General features: G+C 57.7%; 1 protein-coding gene across 4 annotated transcripts in view; it reads right to left on the bottom strand.

Annotated features, from left to right (window-relative positions):
- Window positions 1–21197, bottom strand: part of FOXP4 (forkhead box P4) — a 61208-nt gene that overhangs the window by 4339 nt on the left and 35672 nt on the right. The window contains exons 4-13 of one of the 4 annotated variants that reach the window (XM_064733101.1): window positions 20343–20465; window positions 17732–17818; window positions 12092–12242; window positions 11102–11306; window positions 10751–10855; window positions 8027–8114; window positions 5571–5660; window positions 4464–4665; window positions 4296–4372; window positions 4067–4168 (exon numbers count right to left, since the gene is read on the bottom strand). In XM_064733101.1, coding sequence (XP_064589171.1) covers window positions 4067–4168; window positions 4296–4372; window positions 4464–4665; window positions 5571–5660; window positions 8027–8114; window positions 10751–10855; window positions 11102–11306; window positions 12092–12242; window positions 17732–17818; window positions 20343–20465 — 1230 coding nt within the window. The remainder of the gene's footprint in view (window positions 1–4066; window positions 4169–4295; window positions 4373–4463; window positions 4666–5570; window positions 5661–8026; window positions 8115–10750; window positions 10856–11101; window positions 11307–12091; window positions 12243–17731; window positions 17819–20342; window positions 20466–21197) is intronic. The other 3 variants (XM_064733104.1, XM_064733103.1, XM_064733105.1) reach the window with 3 other exon arrangements.

The following is a 21197-nucleotide window of genomic DNA, read 5'->3' as shown; positions in this document are numbered from 1 at the left end:
CGACTCACTTGCTAATCCATGAGGGAGGCAGGAGGCTGGAGTGGAATCTCTCCGAGCTATAATTACAAAGGGCCTAATCACGCCGGGGCTCTGCCTTTGAATAAATTTCCTTGCATTAAGGTTCTCAGATTCTCTGCCTTGCAAATGAGAATGACCCCAATTTCAGGAAGTTGGCCTCGGAGGGGTTTTTTTTTCTCTCCTTTTTTTTTTTTTATTTCGAGTCCTGATTCGTGATGAGAGACTAATTCGTTACGCTAAAACATTAACAGCAATTTAAAAGGTCGAACGGGGGCTGTATAAACAAAGGAGCCTGGCCAGCACAACAAGGCAAAAGGAGACACAAGGACTGAGCACCCCCCGTGCCTTCGAGTGCCAGAGTGCCCAGAACTCAGCAATGGCACCAGCATCGCCCCTTTGGATTGGAATTTGAGGAGAAAACAAAGCTGGGATCGTCCCTTGTCATCCATTTGTCCGTCCATCCCTTCATGGATCCATCCATGGATCCATCCATGGATCCATCCATGGATCCATCTATCCATGGATTCACATCCATCCATCCATCCTCCTCATCCATCCATCCATCCATCCATCCCTTCATGGATCCATCCATGGATCCATCCATCCGTGGATCCATCCATGGATCCATCCATCCGTGGATCCATCCATGGATCCATCTATCCATGGATTCACATCCATCCATCCATCCATCCATCCATCCATCCATGGATCCATCCATCCATCCATGGATCCATCTATCCATGGATTCCCATCCATCCATGGATCCATCTATCCATGGATTCCCATCCATCCATCCATCCATCTATCCATGGATTCACATCTATCCATCCATCCATCCATGGATCCATCCACCCACCCAGCAGGGACAGGCTCCTCTCCCCCTTTGGGGACACTTTGTGAGCATCTCCCAGGGTCCCTGGGGAGGGAGCTCCAGGCCCAGCCAGGGCTGCCTGATGGGATTTTGGGGGAACCCCTGGGTCACCCCTGATTCAGCTCCTCAGGGGACACTTGGTGTGGCTGAGGCCAGGCCCTGTGTCCCAGCCTTGTGCCACTGCCACCCAAAGGGACGTGCTCCATTTGGGCCATGCCCTGGCACAGGGCTGTGGCACCCCTTGGCACACATGGCATCACCCAGAGGGACACCCCTGGAATTCCAAGAGGGACCTCAGGGAGCAGGACAAGCCCTCGTCCCCCACTCTGTGCTCACCCCAGGACCGTCCTGTCACTGTCACTGTCCCTGTGAGCACACTCAGGATTGTCCCTCCCTGCCAGGCAGGGTCCTGCCCACACTCCCTCCTTCCTTTTGCCCAAACAAATCCCTGGATTTGCCAATCTCCAGCAAACTGCAGCCAGGAGTGTGGCAAAGCCAGAACCCCCCCTGCCCAGTGTCCCCTTTTTGCCCTGGTGACACCCCCTGCTCTGAGGCACGGTGAGGATGGGCCTGGGAAGGCTCAGGGGGGGATAAAATAAAATAAATTATAAAATAAAATAAATTATAAAATAAAATAAAATAAAATAAAAATAAATAAAAAATAAAGTAAAATAAAATAAAATATAAAATAAAAGAAAAGAAATAAAGTAAAATAAAATAAAATATAAAAGAAAAGAAATAAAGTAAAATAAATTAAATAAAATAAATGAAATAAAATAAAATAAAATAAAATAAAATAACTAAAATAAAATTAAATAAAATAACTAAAATAAAATAAATGAAATAAAGTGAAATAAAGTAAAATAAATAAAATAACATAAAATAAAATGAAATAAAGTAAAATAAAATAAAATAAAATAAATAAAATAAAATAAAATAAAATAAAATAAAATAAAATAAAATAAAATAAAATAAAATGTGATCCGGCACCCCTGGAGCCTGGCATGCCCCATCCCTGTGCTGCTCCCAGGTCACACAGGAGGTGCCAGGCCAGCCCCTGGTTTGGGGACAGAGGGGACGTGTCCCCTGCCTCAGCCTGAGGCGGTTTTGTGTTTCCAGGCAGTGTTTGCTCAGAGCCAGGCCCAGCTGCTCTGTTTGCTTCTCATCTCTCTCCTCTAATGATGTTTGCTCTGCACCCTCCGCCCGCTCCCTGGGCCCTGCTGGGGTCTCCCCGTGGCTTCCCCACCTTGGTCCCCAGCACTCCTGTCCCATCCCAGGGGGCAGCTGCAGGAAAGGAGGGAAAAACCCCAGAAAAGTGGTTTTCAAGGAGAGGAAATATGTTATTTTTTCCAGAAGAAGCCTGGCCTTGGGCACTGCAAGTTGTGAAGGGAATTGTCCTTCCTCCCCCCAAGCTCTTTTTAATCCCTTTTTGGGGGCAGAACAGCAAAAAATAAAGAATAAAAAAAAGAGAAGCAGAAAACTGAGGGATGCCCTTCTCCAGCTCTGCCCTTGTTAACACAGGTTATGTGGAAACTGCAAAAGAAACTCAAAATATTTATTCCCTTCAGCAACAAAAAGGCAGGAAAAAGGCAATTTCACCTCATTGCAGAGGGGGAAACTGAGGCTCTGGGGGCAGTGATGCCACAGAGGGCTCTGCCCCATTGCTGCCACCCTGTCCCCATTCCAGGGCTTTGCCAAAATCCCTGGTTTCCACCCAAAAGCTTCCCATGGAAGCAAAGCCTGGCTCTGCAGCAGCGACACACGGGGGCCCTGAGCTCCTGGAGAATGGATTCCTCCTCCTCAAGCCTCTCCAAAAGCTCCATCTCACTTGCACCTTGCTGATTTTAATTATTTTTATTTAAACTAGCAGGTTTCCCTGTGCCACTTCACTCCTTGCTGCCCTGAGCAGGAGGGAGCTGAAGCTGCCTCTCAGTAAATATGGGCAGCAGGAAACAATAAATAAATAAATCTCCCCTCCTGGTTGAGGCAAGAAGTGAATCACAGAATCACAGAACTGCTCCTTCCACACCCCCTGCTCCCCTCAGGTGGCTTTTCTCAGCTTTAATTTCTAAAAAAAAACAAAGAGGGAGCAGCCCCAGCACTCGTGTGCTGCCCCAAAATTCACTCCAGCGGTGAATTCACCCCAAAATTCACGCCAATTTTGGGGAGAATTCACTCCCCAAACCAGCAGTGTCACCTGCCCCCAGGTTATCATTAACCTCATTTGCTGTTTCCAGTCTCTCTCTCCCTCCTGCCTCTGCCCTTGTTCTCCACAGAAAATCCCTGGATTTCACCACACAGCCCTTTGCTGTACCCACTGCAGGGATGATGCATCCCCACAGCCCAGCGAGGCGTTTTGGGGGGCAAAAAAAAGGAGGATTTGGTCCTAAAATAATTTATTACAGCATTTTAGAGCTGGGCAATGAATTCCTTTTAGCACAGGAGCATCTCCTGCAGCAGCCAGGCCTGAGTGGGACGGGGTGAGGAAAGGGGGGAATGGGGTGAGCCCGGGGTGGGTTGAGATGAAGTCTGAGTGGGATGGGGTGAGCCTGAGGGAAATGGGGTGAGCCCAGGGTGGATTGGGGAGAGCCCAGGGTGGGTTGGGGAGAGCCCAAGGTGGGTTGGGGTGAGCCCAGAGTGGGTTGAGGTGAGGTTTGGGTGGGTTGGGGTGAGCCAGGATAGGATGGAGTGAGCCTGGGCTGAGATGGGGTGTGCTCAGAATGGGTTGGGGTGAGCCTGGGGGAAATGGGGTGAGCCCAGGCTGGGCTGGGGAGAAACCAGGGTGGGCTGAGGTGAAGCCTGAGTGGGCTGGGGTGAGCCCAAGGTGGGATGGGCTGAGCCAGGATAGGATGGAGTGAGCCTGAGCTGGGATGGGGTGAGCCTGGAGTTAATGGGGTGAGCCTGGGATTAATGGGGTGAGCCCACACTGGGCTGGGGAGAAGCCAGGGTGGGCTGGGGTGAGCCCAGGGTGGGCTGGGGTGAAGTTTAGGTAGGTTGGGGTGAGCCCAAGGTAGGATGGGGTGAGCCAGCATAGGATGGAGTGAGCCTGGGCTGAGATGGGCTGAGCCCAGAGAGGGTTGGGGTGAGCCTGGGGTTAATGGGGTGAGCCTGGGGTTAATGGGGTGAGCCCAGGCTGGGTCAGGGAGAGCCCAGGGTGCCAGGCAGAGCTGCTCTCACCTTCCAGGTGGCCGTGTTCCTCCGGAAGTAGGCGAACATCCGCGTGAACCAGTTATAGATTTCATTCAACGTTAGCTGCCTGTCGGGGGTCTCCAGGATGGCCTGGGCAGCCAGAGAGGGGACAAGGCTGTCACTTGTGGGGTTGGACACCCATCCCAAGGGGTTCAGCAGGTGGGGAGGGGGCTGAGGGAGGGCTTTGGGGTGCAGAGCGGGTCCCTGTGGCTCTCACCTGCCGGATGAGCGAGGCGTACGTGAAGGGCGGCCGGACGTCGGCGTTTTTGTAAAACTCGTGGTTCTGTGCAAGCTCTGCAAGGACACAACAAACAGAGGGGAGGGTTGGAGTGAAGGGACCCTCTGAGCCCCTCAGGAGGGCGCTGAGCCCCAGCCCAGAGCTCACCTGAAGAGATTGGGGTGCAGAACTTGTCCGAGTTCCTCCTGCGGATGGGCCCCACGTTGTGTAAAGTGGAAGAGCTGATGACGGAGGGGCCCTGCCGCAGGGGGGTGATGGGCGCCGTGGCCGAGGTGGGGGGATGAGGTAAACCGTCAGGAAACGTGTCAGAAGTGCTCTTGGAGAGGCTGGCGCTGGAGACCAGGTTCAGCTGCACGGACAGGCAGGGAGGGAAGGGGTTGGGAAGGCTGGGAGAGCATCGGGAACGGCGGCGGCGGTGCCAGAGGAGGTGGGGAGGGGATGGCAGGGGGGGCTTGGTGGGCTTGGAAAGGGTGGGATGGACCCAGGGGATGGGGATGGACCCATGGGACTGGGATCAATCTGTGGGATTGGGGTGAATTCGTGGGATGGGGATGGACCCATGGGATGGGAATTAACTCATGGGATGGGGATGAATTTGTGGGATGGGAATTAACCCATGGGATGGGGATGAATTTTTGGGATGGGGATGAATCTGTGGGATGGGAATTAACCCATGGGATGGGGATGAATTTTTGGGATGGGGGTGAATTCGTGGCATGGGAATTAACCCATGGGATAGGGGTGAATTTGTGGGATGGGGGTGCAAGAGTGGGATGGGATAAACCTGTGGAATGGGGGTGACTCCCTGGGATGGGAATTAACCCATGGGACAGGGATGAACCCATGGGATGAAACCATGGGATGGGGATGAATTTATGCAATGTGGATGAATTCATGGGATGGGAATTAACCCATGGGACGGGGATGAACCCATGGAATGAGGATGAACCCATGGGATGGGGATGAACCCATGGGATGGGGATGAACCCATGGGATGGGGATGAACCCATGGAATGAGGATGAACCCACGGAATGAGGATGAACCCATGGGATGGGGATGAATTAATGGGAAGGGGATGAACCCATGGGATGGGGATGCACCCACTCCATGTCAGAGCTGGTGGAGCAGCTGCATTTCCCAGAGGGTGGCCAGGGCACATCCATCCCCCAGAGCCCAGCCAGGTGAGCGTGCACAGGGCAGGGAGGGGACAGCAGCCATCGGGGAGGGGACAAAGAGGGCAGGAAGGGACTCACGCTTACAGGCTGGCTGAAAGGCTTTGGCTCTGAAGGTCTCATGTGGAGATGGGCCATCATTGCTTGGAGGCGCTCGCTCTCCTTGGCCAGCTGGGGGAGGCAGGAAGCAGGACAGGGATGGTCACACAGTGCCAAAGTCACCATGGAGGAGCTGCCATGAGCCCCCCAAACCTGATCTGGACATGCAGCAACCCCCAGGGTGTCCCCCAGGTGCCACCTCCCGAGAGCCCCAGTGGGGCTGAGGCCTGTGGGGGCTGCTGCAGCCACCATGGAGGGCACAGGGGCCACTCCAGCTCTGTGTGTGCACTGGGGAAAGATCCACAGAGCCATTCCCAGAGCCCCCAAGCTGCCACCCACCAGCAGGGCCACCCACAGCAGCCCTGGGTGCTCTTGTCCCCGTGCCTGTGTCACTGTCCTGTCCCCTCTGCAGCTCCCTGTCCATCGGTCCATCCATCCCCCAGCCTTCCCACATCGCTGTAATTGCTCTCCCTGCCTGTTTACTCCCTGCACTGAGCAGAGGCTGAAATATTCACTGTGGCACCAGGAGAGATTTTGAGCCGGGCGCAGGCGATGGGATCTGACACCCCACTCCCCTCCCGTCACCTTCCCTTTCCACGGGGACCCCTCAAGCTCAGGGGGAGTCCCCACGCTCCAGCCAGGCCCCCTGGCAGAGCTGGGCGAGGAAGGGGTTAAAAGCAGGAGTTTGCAGCAAGTTTGGAGCAGCTCGGTGCTTTCTGTGCCGCGGCGCTCATTAGAGCTGACAGCTCTCCCCTCGTGATGCAGCCGGCACAGCGGGAGCTCCGCGCTCCAAACTTTCTAATTGGTGGCTCCGTGGCAGGTTCCTCTCTGCACACACAGCTCTGCTCTCGCCCTTCAGCTTCCTTTTTTTTTTTTCCTTTCTATATTATTATTATTTTTTCCCTCCTCCCTTTTTCCTTTCCCTCCCCTCTTTAAGCCCCAGTAATTGCTTTCAAGCTTTGGCGAGGCGTGGGGAGCGGGATGGATGGCAGGGATGGCCTGGGAGGACACAACCTCCACTGCCACCCAGGTCTGGCTGTGTCCCCCCATCCCACATGACCCTGTCAGGACCCTAATTCTGGGTGGGGGGGGTCCCAAGGGTGCTGCAGATCTTGTCGTGATGTGACCCCTGTGGTGTCACACACACCACGCTGAGCCCCTGCCACCCCAAGCATTGTCCCACCATGGGGGTGACCCCCATGCCCCATCCCACAACCCCTAATTCTGGGTGGGGGGGTCCCAAAGGTGCTGCAGATCTTGTCCTGCTGTGTCCTGTCACCAGTGTGACCCCTGTGCTGTCACACACAGCCGCTCCTACCAGTCCAAGCATTGTCCCACCATGGGGGTGACCCACCTGCCCCATCCCATTTATCCAAGCCCCCCATTTTCTCCCCCCCTTTTCCCTGTAAGGACCCTAATTCAATGTGGGGGGGTCCCAACGTGCTGCACATCTTGTCCTGCTGTCAGTGTGACCCCTGTGTTGTCACACACAGCCACCCCTGCCAGCCCAAGCATTGTCCCACCATGGGGGTGACCCCCCTGCCCCATCCCATTTTCCAAGCCCCCCATTTTCTCCCCCTTTTTCCCTCCCTCCCTTCTCCATTAACAGAATTATTTCAGAGCATGCTGGGGGCTCAGAGAGGCTGGCAAAGGCACTATTTAAAGAATTGCCTGGCCAAAAATAGCAGCCCAAAGTTGGGCTCCAAAGACCACAAAAAATAAGTGGCCTGGTTTTCAAGCAGCCCCGTGGCTCCCAGGGAGGTGGCACAGCCCATGTGGGGACAAACCCTCCCATTTTCCACATCTGTGGCATCTCCTGTTACCCACAGGAACACTTTGGGATGAGACAGGAACGAGTTTGAGGGCTTGAATTTCACCTGGATGCAGGGAAAGTGTTTGGGAAGAGTGTTTAAAACAAGTCCCCACTTGGGTGGTTACAATCCCCAACCCTGTCACCCTCTCCTGAGGGGAGCACAGGGTGACAGAGAGGTGGCACAGCTCATGTGGGGACAAACCCTCCCATTTTCCACATCTGTGGCATCTCCTTTTACCCACAGGAACACTTTGGGATGAGAGGGGAACGAGTTTGAGGGCTTGATTTCCACCTGGATGCAGGATTCCTATCTGGGAAGGGTGTTAAAAACAAGCTACAGTCCCCAATGCTGTCACCCTGTACTGAGGGGAGCATAGGGTGACAGAGAGGTGGCACAGCCCATGTGGGGACAAACCCTCCCATTTTCCACATCTGTTACCCAAAGGACACTTTGGGATGAGAGGAAAATGAGTTTTAGGGCTTGAATTTCACCTGGAGGCAGGATTCCTCTTTGGGAAGGGTGTTAAAAACAAGTTATAGTCCCTAACCCTGTCACCCTCTCCTGAGGGGAGCACAGGGTGACAGAGAGGTGGCTTTTTGTCCCTGTTTCCATGGGGACACCCACCTGTATCTCCAGCTGCTGTACCACTTGCATCTGGACTCGACACTGGGCCGTGCTCCGGTCATCAAGTGCATGTTCTGTGTTGAGGTGTCTGTGAGGAGAACACGGAGGTTTGGCTGGGCCTGGGCATGCCCAACGCTCAGCCCCCTCTGCTGGGGCCACACCTGGGATCGGCCCTGACCTGCAAATGGCTCAGGGATGCTCCAAAGCGGGGAAACTGAGGCACGGAGGTGACTGAGCAAAGCAGGCTGTGGCAGCAGCCCAACCAAACCCGGGCTGGAGGATGCTCAGCCCGACCCCAGGCAGCCCCAGGGGGTGCAGGAGCAGCCTCGGGCACAGGGGAAGGCCCGTGGAGGTTCCTGGAGCAGGCAGGAGGTGCCAGCAGGACCTGAGGAGCAGGTTCCCATGGCAGGGTGCCTTCCACGCTCTGAGGAAAGCCCTGAGGGCACGAGGTGCCATTTCCAGGCTGCTCCCCTTCCTGCCTCGTGTTTATGAGGTGCTTTCTTTAGGAAGCACCAGCACCTTTGGTCCTCGCTGCCCTCCCTCCTCCTCCTCAGGGAGGGGAAGGCTCCTGGTGACAGAGTGACAGAGCCAGGGACAACCTGGCATCACCTCACCCCCAAACCCACCAAAGCAGCAGCCTGGGGACACAGCCAGCCCTGGGGATGTCACAAGGCCAGGTCCTGTCCTTGCTGGGGTGGGCACAAACCTGGGGGGGGCTCACTGGAGGAGCAGGATGGTTTGGAGAGGGATTCTGGAGAAATGCCACCCTGGGAACACCCCAAAAGGTGATGCTGGGGGGTCCCAGGGGCCGTGTGCCAGATGTTCCCCAGGATTAAAGCTGAGACACCCCAGAGAAGGCGCCTCAGCCTCCCAGGCTGGCTCTGGAGCACAGAGGAGTCTCACCCTGCTGCCTGTGGGAGCCTCCCAGCCCCAGCGTGCACAGACACGTCAGGGAGCCAGGCCCTGCTGCCAAACCCATCCCTGAGCAAAGCCCCCAGAGCCCCAGCCCTGCCCCTCTGCCTGCCTGGCACTGCCAGGGCACGGCTGCTTCTGCAGGGCAACAAAGCCAGGTGGGGATGGAGCCAATTCCCACTGACCCCAACCCAGCACAGCTCCAAGGCCTCGCTGCCCCTCCAGCTCAGCACAGCTGCCCATGGAGGGGATGCCCAGGGGATGCCCATGGGATACCCAGACTCAAGGCAGGCTCCAGCTCCAGTTGGGCTCGGCCTTTGGGAGCTGCAAATTTTCTGTCTGTCTGTCCCACATCCCAGAACGTGCCCATGTTGGCAAGGAGGGGACAGAAACCCCTTCCCAGTGCTGCTGGGAGGCTGCCCAGGTGCCCATGGTGGCAAAGAGGGACGGAGCCCCTTCCCTCGTGCCCATGTTGGCAAGGAGGGGACCCTGCCTGGCACAGCACAGCTCTGCCAGCCCCCTGACCCAGCTCTGGGCATTCCCTGCCAACTCCAGCTCCAGCTCCCAACCCGGAGCTTGCTCATCTGGCCCGTGCCACTGGAACATGCCCTGCCAGGCAGGAGGAGATGCCTTATCTGGGTTCACCCCATGACTCAGAGGCACAGGAAGGAGGACACAGGAGGCTGAATCATCCTTCACTCATCCCCCGGCTGCCTTCACACCTCCTCATCCTCCTGGGCAAGGCCTCTGCTGGCTTGGCACAGTCCAAGGGATGTTCCCACCCAGAGCCAGCCCTCAGAGGGTGGCACAGGACAGAGGGTGAGTGTGGAAAGCCCCAAATCCTGCCCGCTGCAGAGCGCGGTGCTCGGCGAGGAGCAGACAGCCGGGGAGGCGGGGGAAGGAGCCCCGTCAGCTCCTTCTGATGTCTTTGCTAAAAATCCCGGCTACAAAGAGATCTAATTGCAAATGAACTAATTAAGTAAACCTCTGACGAAGCGTGAAAACAATTTGTTTGACCCTGACGCTAGCAGAGGGCTCTCAGACAGCAGAGTTAATCAGTCAGCGCCGGAGCCCACAAGCGGTGTCAGCGGTGCCATCTGCCATCTGCTGCCTCCCCCCGTGTCCCCAGCAGGGCTGCCAGCCCCCCTCGCCTGCTGCCGGGCTCTGGCCTCCTCCACATCATTCACTCATCCCATGGCTTGGCTTGGAAGGGCTCATAAAGCTCATCCCACTGCACCTTTGCCACGGGCAGGGTCACCTTCCACTCCCAGCCAGCCCGGCCTTGGATATTTCCAAGGATGGGGCAACACCAGCAGCAATTCCTGCTGGGTTTTCTCCTTCTCCATGAGGTCACCTAGCTCAGGGTACACACTTTGGGATGCCTGGATCAACTCCCAAGATCTTCCCCTCCATGGAATGGAGGAATGCAGGGACAGAATCATCCTCTTTGGGATGCCTGATCTGACTTCTCCTCCTCCATGAGCACACCTAGCTCAGGGTGCACATTTTAGGATGCCTGTTCTCCTGTTTTCTCCTTTTCCATGTGGTCACCTAGCTCAGTATACACACTCTGGGATGCATGGATCAACTCCCAAGACCTTCCCCTCCATCAATTCCATCCCTGATGGAATGCAGGGACAGAATCATCCTCTTTGGGATGCCTGGTCTCCTGTTTTCTCCTTCTCCACGAGGTCACCCAGCTCAGGGTGCACATTTTATGATGCATGGATCAACTCCCAAGATCTTCCCCTCCACCAGGTGCATTTTATCCCAGCTGGGACAGAAAAACCTGCCCCAAAAGGTGACACTTACTTGACAAACTGCCCCAAGTCCTCACAGAGGGTTTCGCAGCCAGGCCACTTGCACTCTCCGTGGCCGTAGAGCGGGTGGGAGCCGGGGGTCTCTTCGTGGGAAGAGCTGCACAAGAGGGAAAGGGGCCTTCAGGTGGGGCAGCTGGGATGCTCCAGCATTCCCAGGGCACCCATGGGACACCCCACAGTGACAGCTCCCTGTCCTCTGTGGGTGCAGCAAAACAGTGCCAGGCCTTTTTTATGGGGTGGGCAGAACCCCCCATCCCTCCCAGCCCTGTGGGTGATGGATGCCAGCCCCTTCCACCTGCCCAGGAATAAAAACACAAAGTGCCAGGGCCCGACCCGGCTCTACCTGTCCCTTCTGGGCGTGTGCATGGTGCTCTGTCCATTGGGCAGAGGGTGGTGGGAAATGGGAGGCGAGACCTTGGCGGCCGAAAACGAGGTAGAGTTGGAGGTGTTGGTGGTGAGGTCAAGACCTTCCTGCTTAATGCTGTCCTCCACGGGCTGGGTGGCCGTGACCTCCTTCCAGAGCTGCTGGAGGTCTGAGGGACAAACAGCTGAGGCACAGGAGAGAGTGAGCAATGTCAGCAGGGACGTGAGACAGCACCCAGCGCTTCCTTCCTGCTCCCTGACTCCCCAAATCTCACCCAGCACTGGGCGAGCATCACCTGGAGCTGGGCACAGCAAGGGGAGGCTGCAGAGCCCCACTGGGAAACACAGATCAAGGCACCTGCAGCACTCACAGAGCTGTTCTCAGAAGGGAGAAGAGCCTGATTTCCCAAATCCTGGCACCCTCCTGCCAGAGGAAGAGACAACCTAAATCCTGACACTCCTCTGCTAGAGGAAAAGGTGTCCCAAATCCTGGCATCCTTCTGCCAGAGGAAGAGGTACCCCAAATCCCAACACTCCTCTGGCAGAGGAAGAGATGTCCCAAATCCTGTCCCAAAACCTGACACTCCTCTACCAGAGGAAGAGAGGTACCCCAAATCCTGACAATCCTCTGCCAGAGGAAAAGGTGTCCCAAATCCTGGCACCCCCTTGCCAGGGTACCTCAAATTCTGACACTCCTCTGCCAGAGGAAGAGGTACCCCAAATCCTGTCCCAAATCCTGGCACACCCCTGCCAGAGGAAAACGTACCCCAAATCTTGCCATTCCTGTGCTAGAGAAGAGGTGCCCCAACCCTGCACCCCTCCGGAACCCACACCCCAACCCCGCACATCTCCAACTACTGACACCACCACCCCCCAAACTTTGGGGGCACCACAAAACCCAACACCAGCGCCCCCTCCCCAGATCTGGGCAAGCTCCAGCCCAGGGACCCCCCCAGGCCGTGGTGCTTACCTTGGGGCAGGCTCTGCAGGGGCACCGTGCCCTGCCCCGGTGGGAGGCTCACCAGGCCCTGGCGCTGCAGGTTTAACAGGTGCTGCTGCTGGAGCTGCTGCATCTGCAGGAGCTGCTGCTGGAAGGCCAGCTGCTTGTTCCCCAACGGCTGCTGAGACAAAAGGAGGGACAAATCCGAGCTTTATTCGCGGCCTGGCAGGGCAGGAGGGGGTTGGAGGTGGCGGCGAGGGGCGCTGGCAGCGAGGGGTGGCAGCGCTGGGGACGCCGAGCCCGGCCGTGCCTCCATCCTGCTGCGGGGCCTGCTCGGCTCAGAGGCTTTGATCTATCGGAAGAGGAGGGGAAGGAAAGGGAAAAGGGGAAGGGAAAAATAAAGCGCTGGAAGGAAAGGGAGAGAGAGGAGCTGGGGGTTTGCTCGGAGGAACGCACAAAGCTCGGCTGGGGGGTCCCCAAGGGGGGAGGCTCAGCTGTGGGGTTGGTGTAAAAAAAGGGGGGGGGGCACAGCAGGCAACAGGCACAGAACCCTCCTGTAAGGCAGAAATTTAGCCCTGCTTGTCAAAAATGACTGTTATGAGCCCTTTCTTGGTGAGGGGCTGGAACTGGTGCAGGGAAGGGGGCGCCCGGTGCCAGTGCTGGTGTCCCCACCCCGGCCACAGCCACCCCCTAAGGAGGTGACCCTCCCTCACCCCCCAGAGCTGGCCAGGCTCTGACCAGCAGCGCTGGCCCTAAACTAGTTAGGCAGGATGGGTCCCTGGGGAGGCGCCGAGAAATCCATGAGAATTAAGTGAAGGGGAGAGAATTCAATTAGGGCTGGGGACAGGCAGCTGCTAATCCGAGCTGGCCGGGAGAGGGGAGCTGCCCCGGGGCTGCCCGGCCTCATTAGTGGGGCAGGCGGCTCCGTGACCCCGTGAACCCCCCCAAACCCCCCTGCCTGGGCAGACGGTGCCGGCGGGGAGCCAGGCTGGGGCACGTCCCCCCCTCGCTGCACTCTGCACCCCCCAAAGCAGCATTTCCATGTCCGTGCTCTGACTGAGCAGCACAGAGAGCTCTGCAGGCAGGATTGGCCTTGTTTTGTGAGCACCAGGGGATTCAGGCCCCCCAGGCACTGGGAATTCCAGGGAACTGGTGATCCCTGAGGCTGCATCAGCAGGGAGCAGCAGCCAGACTCTGTGGCAATCCCTGACTGAATTTGGGGCCATTCCAGTCCCTGAGTTTGGGGCCATCCCAATCCCTGAGTGAGTTTGGGGCCATCCCAGTCCCTGACTGAATTTGGGGCCATCCCAGTCCCTGAGTGAGTTTGGGGCCATCCCAATCCCTGAGTGAGTTTGGGGCCATCCCAATCCCTGAGTGAGTTTGGGGCCATCCCAGTCCCTGAGTGAGTTTGGGGCCATCCCAGTCCCTGAGTTTGGGGCCATCCCAGTCCCTGAGTGAGTTTGGGGTCACACCCAGGGTCTCACTGCATGCAGGTGGATCCCTGTGGATGTTGTTGATGCTCAGCCTGGGATTTGTGAATCCAAGGCTGAGCCAAACCCCTCTCTGCAGCATCAGGCACCACCACCAGTCCTGTCTAGGGCACAGACTGAGTTTAATCCCAGTTTCTCAGCCTCAGGGAGATGTGTGGGCTCTCCCTGTCCTCTCCACCTCTTGGCCACGGTGGAATTGCCTCCCCAGAGTCAGACCTGGATCCTCCCTGGCTCTGTCTCAGCCCTGCACCTCTGAGGCTTAAAGATCAAGGCACAAATCAAAGCAATTCCTGCTCAGTGAAGAGAAATCCCCGACTGCTGAGCCACGAGGGCTGCAGGCCATGGGATCAGCAGGATGGAGGGAAGAGGGCAGGGCCAGGCTGCAGCCTGTGAGCTTTAACAGCTTCTCTGTGCCCCCAGGGTGTCCCCTCCTGGCGAGGGGAGCTCTGCCACCGTGCGGGATGGACACACTGTGCTTGTCTTGCTTAGGAACAGCAGCTGGGAGGGAAAAGGATGGGATGGGACAGCGCAGGATTCTCCTCCTCTTCCCGGCTCCACCACCGCCCTCCCCGAGGGCCCCGGGGCAAGCCCGAGCTCTGCTCCAGCACAGCCTCATCCACGTCACTTCCAGGCTGAGCTGCTGCGAGGGGATGAGGTCAGGAGGATCCCTGGGCACGCTGCCTGCATCCCACAGCCCAGCCAGGCTCTCCTGACCTGGCCTGGCTGGATTCAGACCCCTGAGCCACTCCTGGCTCTGGCAGGGACGCTGTTGAACCTGGTGATGTGAAGGTTGAACCTTCACGTGCCTCAAATTCACATCCCTCCAGCTTCCACAGAGCAGGAACAGGAGGAGCAGCCCCAGGAACACAGATCCAAGCCAAACCAAGGGCTGATCCAAGGGGAAGCCAATCTGCCACCCCTAGGGAACACCACAGACCCCTAAAGCCCTGAGCGATGGGTGAAGGGATGCAGAGCCACCCACCAGCCCATGGACTCCAAGCCAAGCTTTCCCTGGAGAAACCAGGCTGGGGAGAGCCTGGGTGACAGCCCCAGCACTCCCAAACACCTCACACTCTGCTGATCCTCACTACTCCCATTTCCCATTGGAAAAGTCATTCCTAGAGGAGCTGGGGCCAAATCCTGGGCTTGGCTCCCCCAGCTCATTCCCAGCTCATCCCCAGCCCTTTCCCAGCACATTTCTGGCTTGGGGCTGAGGGTCTGCAGCATCCCTGAGGTTTGGTTCCCCCAGCTCATTCCCAGCCCATTCCCAGCCCTTTCCTAGTTCATTCCCAGCCCTTTCTCAGTGCATTTCTGGCTTGGGGCTGAGGGTCTGCAGCATCACCAGGCTTGGTTCCCCCAGCTCATTCCCAGCCCTTTCCCAGCCCTTTTCCAACACATTCCTGGCGTGGGGCTGGGGGTCTGCAGCATCACTGAGGTTTGGCTCCCCCAGCTCATTCCCAGCCCATTCCCAGCTCATTCCCAGCCCATTCCCAGCTCATTCCCGGTTTGGGGCTGGGGGTCTGCAGCATCACCAGGCTTGGTTCCCCCAGCTCATTCCCAGCCCATTCCCAGCTCATCCCCAGCTCATTCAAATCCAAGTCTTAGCTCTCCCAGCCCATTCCTGGCGTGGGGCTGGGGGTCTGCAGCACCACTGAGGTTTGGCTCCCCCAGCTCATTCCCAGCCATTCGAATCCAAGGCCTGTCTCTCCCAGCCCTTTCCCAGCTCATTCCCAGCCCATTCCCGGCGTGGGGTGGGGGTCTGCAGCATCCCCGTGCATTAGCCGCAGCTGAGCGGGTGCAGCCAGCGGGGCAGGAGGCGCCGTCACTTTGATTTATGAGCACATCAGGAGGAGTTTGCGCCGTGACACGCGGGACTGACAGCAGCACTTCATTAAGCTGACACCGGGGTTAGGAGGCAGCAGCTCCCCCTCCCCGCCCTGCCTGCCTCAGCACAGGGACAACCCCTGCCCTCGGCAGCTCTGGGGACACACTGGGAGCTTCCCGGGGGATTTGGGGGTCTCTGCACCCCGTGGCTCCTCCAAGCATCCTGGGAGGAGCAGGATGGGAGACATGAGCTCAGCTCCTTGTTCATCCCACACTCCAGGATGCTGCTGGAGCCTGAGGGGTGGCCCTCACACCCCAGCACAGGAAAATGCTGTAGGAAGGGCTGGGATGTGCCACAGCTCAGCCCCATCCTGGTGGGATGCATGGATTCATGGATCAGCTGCCTTGCTGTGGCCCTTCCTCATGGCCCCAGCGTGGCACAGCACCCATGGACACGGAGCATCCTTAGGGACAGGATGCTGCTGACAGGCTCTTTCCACACGTTTCATTCCTCTTGTCTGTCCTTCCCTTCTCTGGGGCACTCCCCAGGGAATATCAGAGCTGCTCCTCTTGGAGATTCTGCCCCTGCTCTTGGGGAGAATAGAGCTGTTCCTCCCAGAGATTCTGCCCCTGATCGTGATGAGACCAGAGCTGTTCCTCCCAGAGATTCTGCCCCTGCTCCCAGGGATATCAGAGCTGTTCCTCCTGGAAATTCTGCCCCTGCTCTTGGGGAGAATAGAGCTGTTCCTCCCAGAGATTCTGCCCCTGATCGTGATGAGACCAGAGCTGCTCCCCTCAAGAGATTCTGCCCTTGCTTCTGGGGAGAATAGAGCTGTTCCTCCCAGAGATTCTGCCCCTGATCGTGATGAGACCAGAGCTGCTCCCCTCAGAGATTCTGCCCCTGCTCCTGGGACATCAGAGCTGTTCCTCCCAGAGATTCTGCCCCTGCTCCCAGGGACATCAGAGCTGTTCCTCCTGGAAATTCTGCCCCTGCTCCTGGGGATATCAGAGCTGCTCCTCCCAGAGATTCTGCCCCTGATCGTGGTGAGACCAGAGCTGCTCCCCTCAGAGATTCTGCCCCTGCTCCTGGGGATATCAGAGCTGCTCTCCCTGGAGATGCTGCCCCTGCTCCCAGCTCCTTCCTGGTGTCTCTCCCACCTGCAGATCCCACTCTGAGCTGCTGACTCACAGAGAGGAGCCCCTGGAATCAGGCAGAGGGCAAGCAGAAGGTGTTTGGTTTACAAATCCTGCAGCAGGACCGGAATTAAATCCAGCCATGGGTTTCCAGGGAAGATCCAAGGGCGGCTCTGTGGAGGCCTCCCAGACACTCCAGCTCTTCCCTGAGTGTCAGGGATGCCACAGCATCACCATTCCCAGCAGGCAAACATCAACACAGACTTTAGGAACACCACCCACCCAAATTTTTGGGGTGAAACCAAAGCTTATCCAAGGATTTTGAGGAAGGGAAACACTGACATGCCCTTGCTGAGATCCCCTCAGTGCTTTTCCCAGCAGGAAAGCTGGACACACACCCCTCCAGCAGCATCCAACACCCCTTCCCCCCACGCTACACCCTTTCTTGTTGGATAAATTTCCCATCTCCTCTGTACCATTTAATTAAAAGTTAACACGAGCTTTTTAAAGCAGAGCCCGCTAAGCAAGCGCTTTGTTAGAGCTTAATTATATCCCTGCTCGGTGCTGCAAGAGAACATCACCAGGGCCAGCAGGAAAGTCCTTGAGGAAGCTCACATTTACACCTCCCCCATTTCCCCGAGCACCAGCAGCTCCTGGAGATGGTTCTGATAACCCTGACCTGGAAATTCACAGTGAGAGCCTGGAGAAGGGGACCCTGAGCCACTGCAGCCCCCCTGATGCCAGCGTGGCTTTGCCAATTGTGCCACCCCAACACACAGCCTGGGCCTTAAATCTTCTCTCCCTGCCAAAAAATTGAGTTTCAAGTGCTGGGTGTGCACCAGGGTGCTGGATTTTGGGAGGAGTGATGGCCACAAAGAGCCCCAGTGTTGCAGGGACGTGGAGGGAGTGGCTCAGGAACAGGTCTCTTGTCACTTGGAGCCCATGGAAGGACACTCAGGGGAGGGGCAGCAACGCCAGAGGTGAATTCTGCAAGATTGCAGAATTCTCCATGTGAAATTGCAGAATTCTCCACAGCAAAAAACCCCATGTGAAGCATTTTGGCAAGAGAGAGGGGCAAGTAAAAAAAAAAGAGGAAGAACAGCAACTCCCAGTGACTGGACTGGGAGACATCAGAGCAGCACGTCCCATGTCCCATTGCCATGGGCTCCCTGGGGGTTGCCCCACACCTTATTCTGTGCTGGTGCCCTCCAGGTGAGCTCACCTCTTTGGGTTGCTGCTTTCCGGCTTGCTGCTGGGTCAGCAGCTGCAGGTGAAGCTGCTCCTGCTGCTTCTTGTAGTATTCCTGCAGCTGGGGAGGGGAGAGAGCAACGGGATCAGCAGGGGAACCTGCCTGTGCCCACCTCACCACCCCGTGCCACCTCACCATCCTGTGCCCACCTCACCACCCCGTGCCACCTCACCATCCTGTGCCCACCTCACCACCCTGTGCCACCTCACCACCCTGTGCCACCTCACCATCCCGTGCCCACCTCACCACCCCGTGCCCACCTCACCACCCCGTGCCACCTCACCACCCCGTGCCCACCTCACCACCCCGTGCCCACCTCACCACCCTGTGCCACCTCACCACCCCGTGCCCACCTCACCACCCTGTGCCACCTCACCACCCTGTGCCCACCTCACCACCCCGTGCCCACCTCACCACCCCGTGCCACCTCACCACCCTGTGCCACCTCACCATCCTGTGCCACCTCACCACCCTGTGCCACCTCACCACCCCGTGCCCACCTCACCACCCCGTGCCCACCTCACCATCCCGTGCCCACCTCACCATCCTGTGCCCACCTCACCATCCTGTGCCACCTCACCATCCTGTGCCACCTCACCACCCCGTGCCCACCTCACCACCCGTGCCCTACCTCACACCTGCACACTCCTGTGCCACCTCACCACCTGTGCCATCTCACCACTCCTGTGCCCACCTCACCACCCGTGCCACCTCACCACCCGTGCCCACCTCACCACCCGTGCCCACCTCACCACCCGTGCCCACCTCACCATCCCGTGCCCACCTCACCACCGTGCCCACCTCACCACCCTGTGCCCCTCCACCACCCCGTGCCACCTCACCACCTGTGCCACCTCACCATCCTGTCCCACCTCACCACCCCATGCCCACCTCACCACCTGTGCCACCTCACCATCCTGTGCCACCTCACACTCCTGTGCCCACCTCACCACCTGTGCCACCTCACCATCCTGTGCCCACCTCACCACCCTGTGCCCACCTCACCATCCTGTGCCCACCTCACCACCCTGTGCCCACCTCACCATCCTGTGCCACCTCACCACCCCGTGCCCACCTCACCACCCCAGTGCCAAGGCTTTGCCACAGCCACTCCAGCTCCTGGCACTGTCACCAGGGCTCCCTGTGTCACCCGGTGCAGGGCAGGAGGGAAAGCAGCAGAGGAACCCTGGGCATGCATTGCCAAGGGCTCTGGGTGCCCATGGCCCCTGAACCCCCCCTCAAACACCCCCCAATGCCCACCCTGATGTTTATTTTAATGCCAAGCTCGACAGAAAAGCAGGCTGGGGTGTTCTGGCACATCACAGAGCACCTCAGGGTGGGGAAACCTCAGTTTTGGTGTGGTGGGACCCCAAAACACCCCTGACAAGTGCTGTGAGAGTCCCAGCTGGGGAGGACCAGGAGCAGCCACAACCCCTGGCCTGTGAGAGCTGGGGGCAGTCAAAACAGCCCCTCAAATCAGAGCAGAGCTGTTTAAACCCCCCTGGATCCCCAGGGAGCCACCAGAGAGGGTCCCAGTGCCCACAGGCAGCGCTGGGACCTGCCAGCATCGCCACCAGCTCCCACCCTGGCCCCTGAATAAACTGTGGGTGATGGATTTGCTGCGTGCAGGGAGGGGGAGGAAGGCACGGGGAGGTCAGTGAGACCCCCCCAGCCCCTTCAGGGGCTCAGGAATGTCCCTGGGGGTGCTGGGATGCCTTTATCAGCCCCAGGGCTGTTTGTGTCTGAGAACAGGTTTGGAGGGGCTGGGTGTTTACCCCCGAGCCAGCCCGAGCCAGGGAGCTGCAGAGTGGCCGGGCTGGGAGCAGGAACATTGGGTCAGGGGTGAGAGGTGTGATGTTTGGTTTGCTGCCGGTGGAGAATGTGAGCTATTCCGGCCTGGGTTGTTTAATTTGCAGTCAAACGTGTTTCTTTATCCGGCTCCAAAGAGGCTTGTGGAAGGACCCACCCAGGGTAGTGTTTACCCTTTGTTCTTTCCCCGGGGCCAACCTTGAATCCTTATCGGGCTGTTTGGAGTAAACAGGTACTGGAGGCAGGAGGAAGGGTGTGGAGGATGCTTGTGGGGTTTCTCCCTCTCTCCCTCCTTCCCGCTGCCGGGAGCTGTTTACCCAAGCAGACAGATTTTGTTTCAGAGTGGAAATCTGCTTTTTTTTTTTCCTTCTCCTCCTTTTTCTTCCCTCCCCATCTGACTAAAATCTCTGGAAAGGCCGAGCAGGGCCATGAGAAACAAAGCTCAGCTCTGGAGCTGGACACAGGCACCCAGCAGTGGCCACGGGGGCTCTGCTTGGGGCACACTGAACCAAGGGCAGCCACCCTGACCCCGGCTTCTCCCAGGAGCTGGGCAGCTCCAAATCAGCCCTTGAGCAGGAATTTTGCAGGTTTTGAGACCCTGGCTCAGGATGGCAGCACTGTCAGCACCTGCAGCTCTTTCCATCCCTGGATGTGCTGGGAATCCTAAAGGAAAGGTGTGGAAAGCAGAAGGAGGAAAGGACCCATTTTTGTGCCTCCAACCAACCCCAGCATTCCCAGAGCCCGGTGGGAATTGCCTGGCTGGATTCAGTGTTACCTGTTGCAGCATTATTGCCTGCTGCTGCTGCAGGAGGGCCTGGAGCTGGGGTGGGGACAGGATCTGCTGCATCTGCTGCGGCGTGATCATCTGTGGGGACATCATGGCCACGGACACGGGGACCTGTGACAGCAAGGACACGTCACCACTCCCAACCCCGACCTCCCCAAACACCAACAGTGCCTCTCCCAGAGCATCCTCCATGTCCCCCATGTCTCTGTCACCTCTGGATGTCCCATGGTGCTGCTGGCACCAAAGGAAGCTTCCTGAACCACGAGAGCTCTGAACAGGCTGAGAGCTCTTCTTTAAATGCAATTTAGCTGGGGGAACTGGGCATCAAACCACAGCTCCCTCCCCTGCTGGGAGCACGGGAAGGGTGGAGGGAAACGCCAGGGAAGTGGGAAGATACTGATCACCCAAATAACTCTGCAGAGCAGAGCACTGAGGAAGAGGTTACGGGGTTCTCCAGGCACTTCAAAGCTTTACCTCCAGCTGACACCAGTAACTCCTGTAATTCCTGTGCCAAGAGGAGGGAGGGCCGAGGGAACCTGCCAGCCCCTGCCTTTGGTTATCAAAACACGGCTCCACACCCCGGGCAAAGCTGCTGGGAAGGTGTCAGTGATGGATCCCAGCCCTGCTGGGTCCTGCCCAGGTGGAGCAATGCCCGGATGGAGCCATCAGGAGCTGCCTTGTCCTGGCCTCCCACCAATCCCACCAGCCCAAAGCCCTTCCCGAGGCTCTGGGCAGGGTTAGGGCTTCGTTGTAATTGAATGACCCTCCTGGATGCCTCATATTCTTGGGAAAGCAAATAAGAATTGCTGGTCAGGAGCCACCAGCAGCCACGAGCTCTTCCAG

Source organism: Zonotrichia leucophrys, chromosome 26 (assembly GCF_028769735.1).
Source record: "Zonotrichia leucophrys gambelii isolate GWCS_2022_RI chromosome 26, RI_Zleu_2.0, whole genome shotgun sequence".
NCBI classification, from domain to species: Eukaryota; Metazoa; Chordata; class Aves; order Passeriformes; family Passerellidae; genus Zonotrichia; species Zonotrichia leucophrys.
The sequence above is the reverse complement of the archived record's forward strand: the minus strand, read 5'-3'. Positions and strand labels throughout refer to the sequence as shown.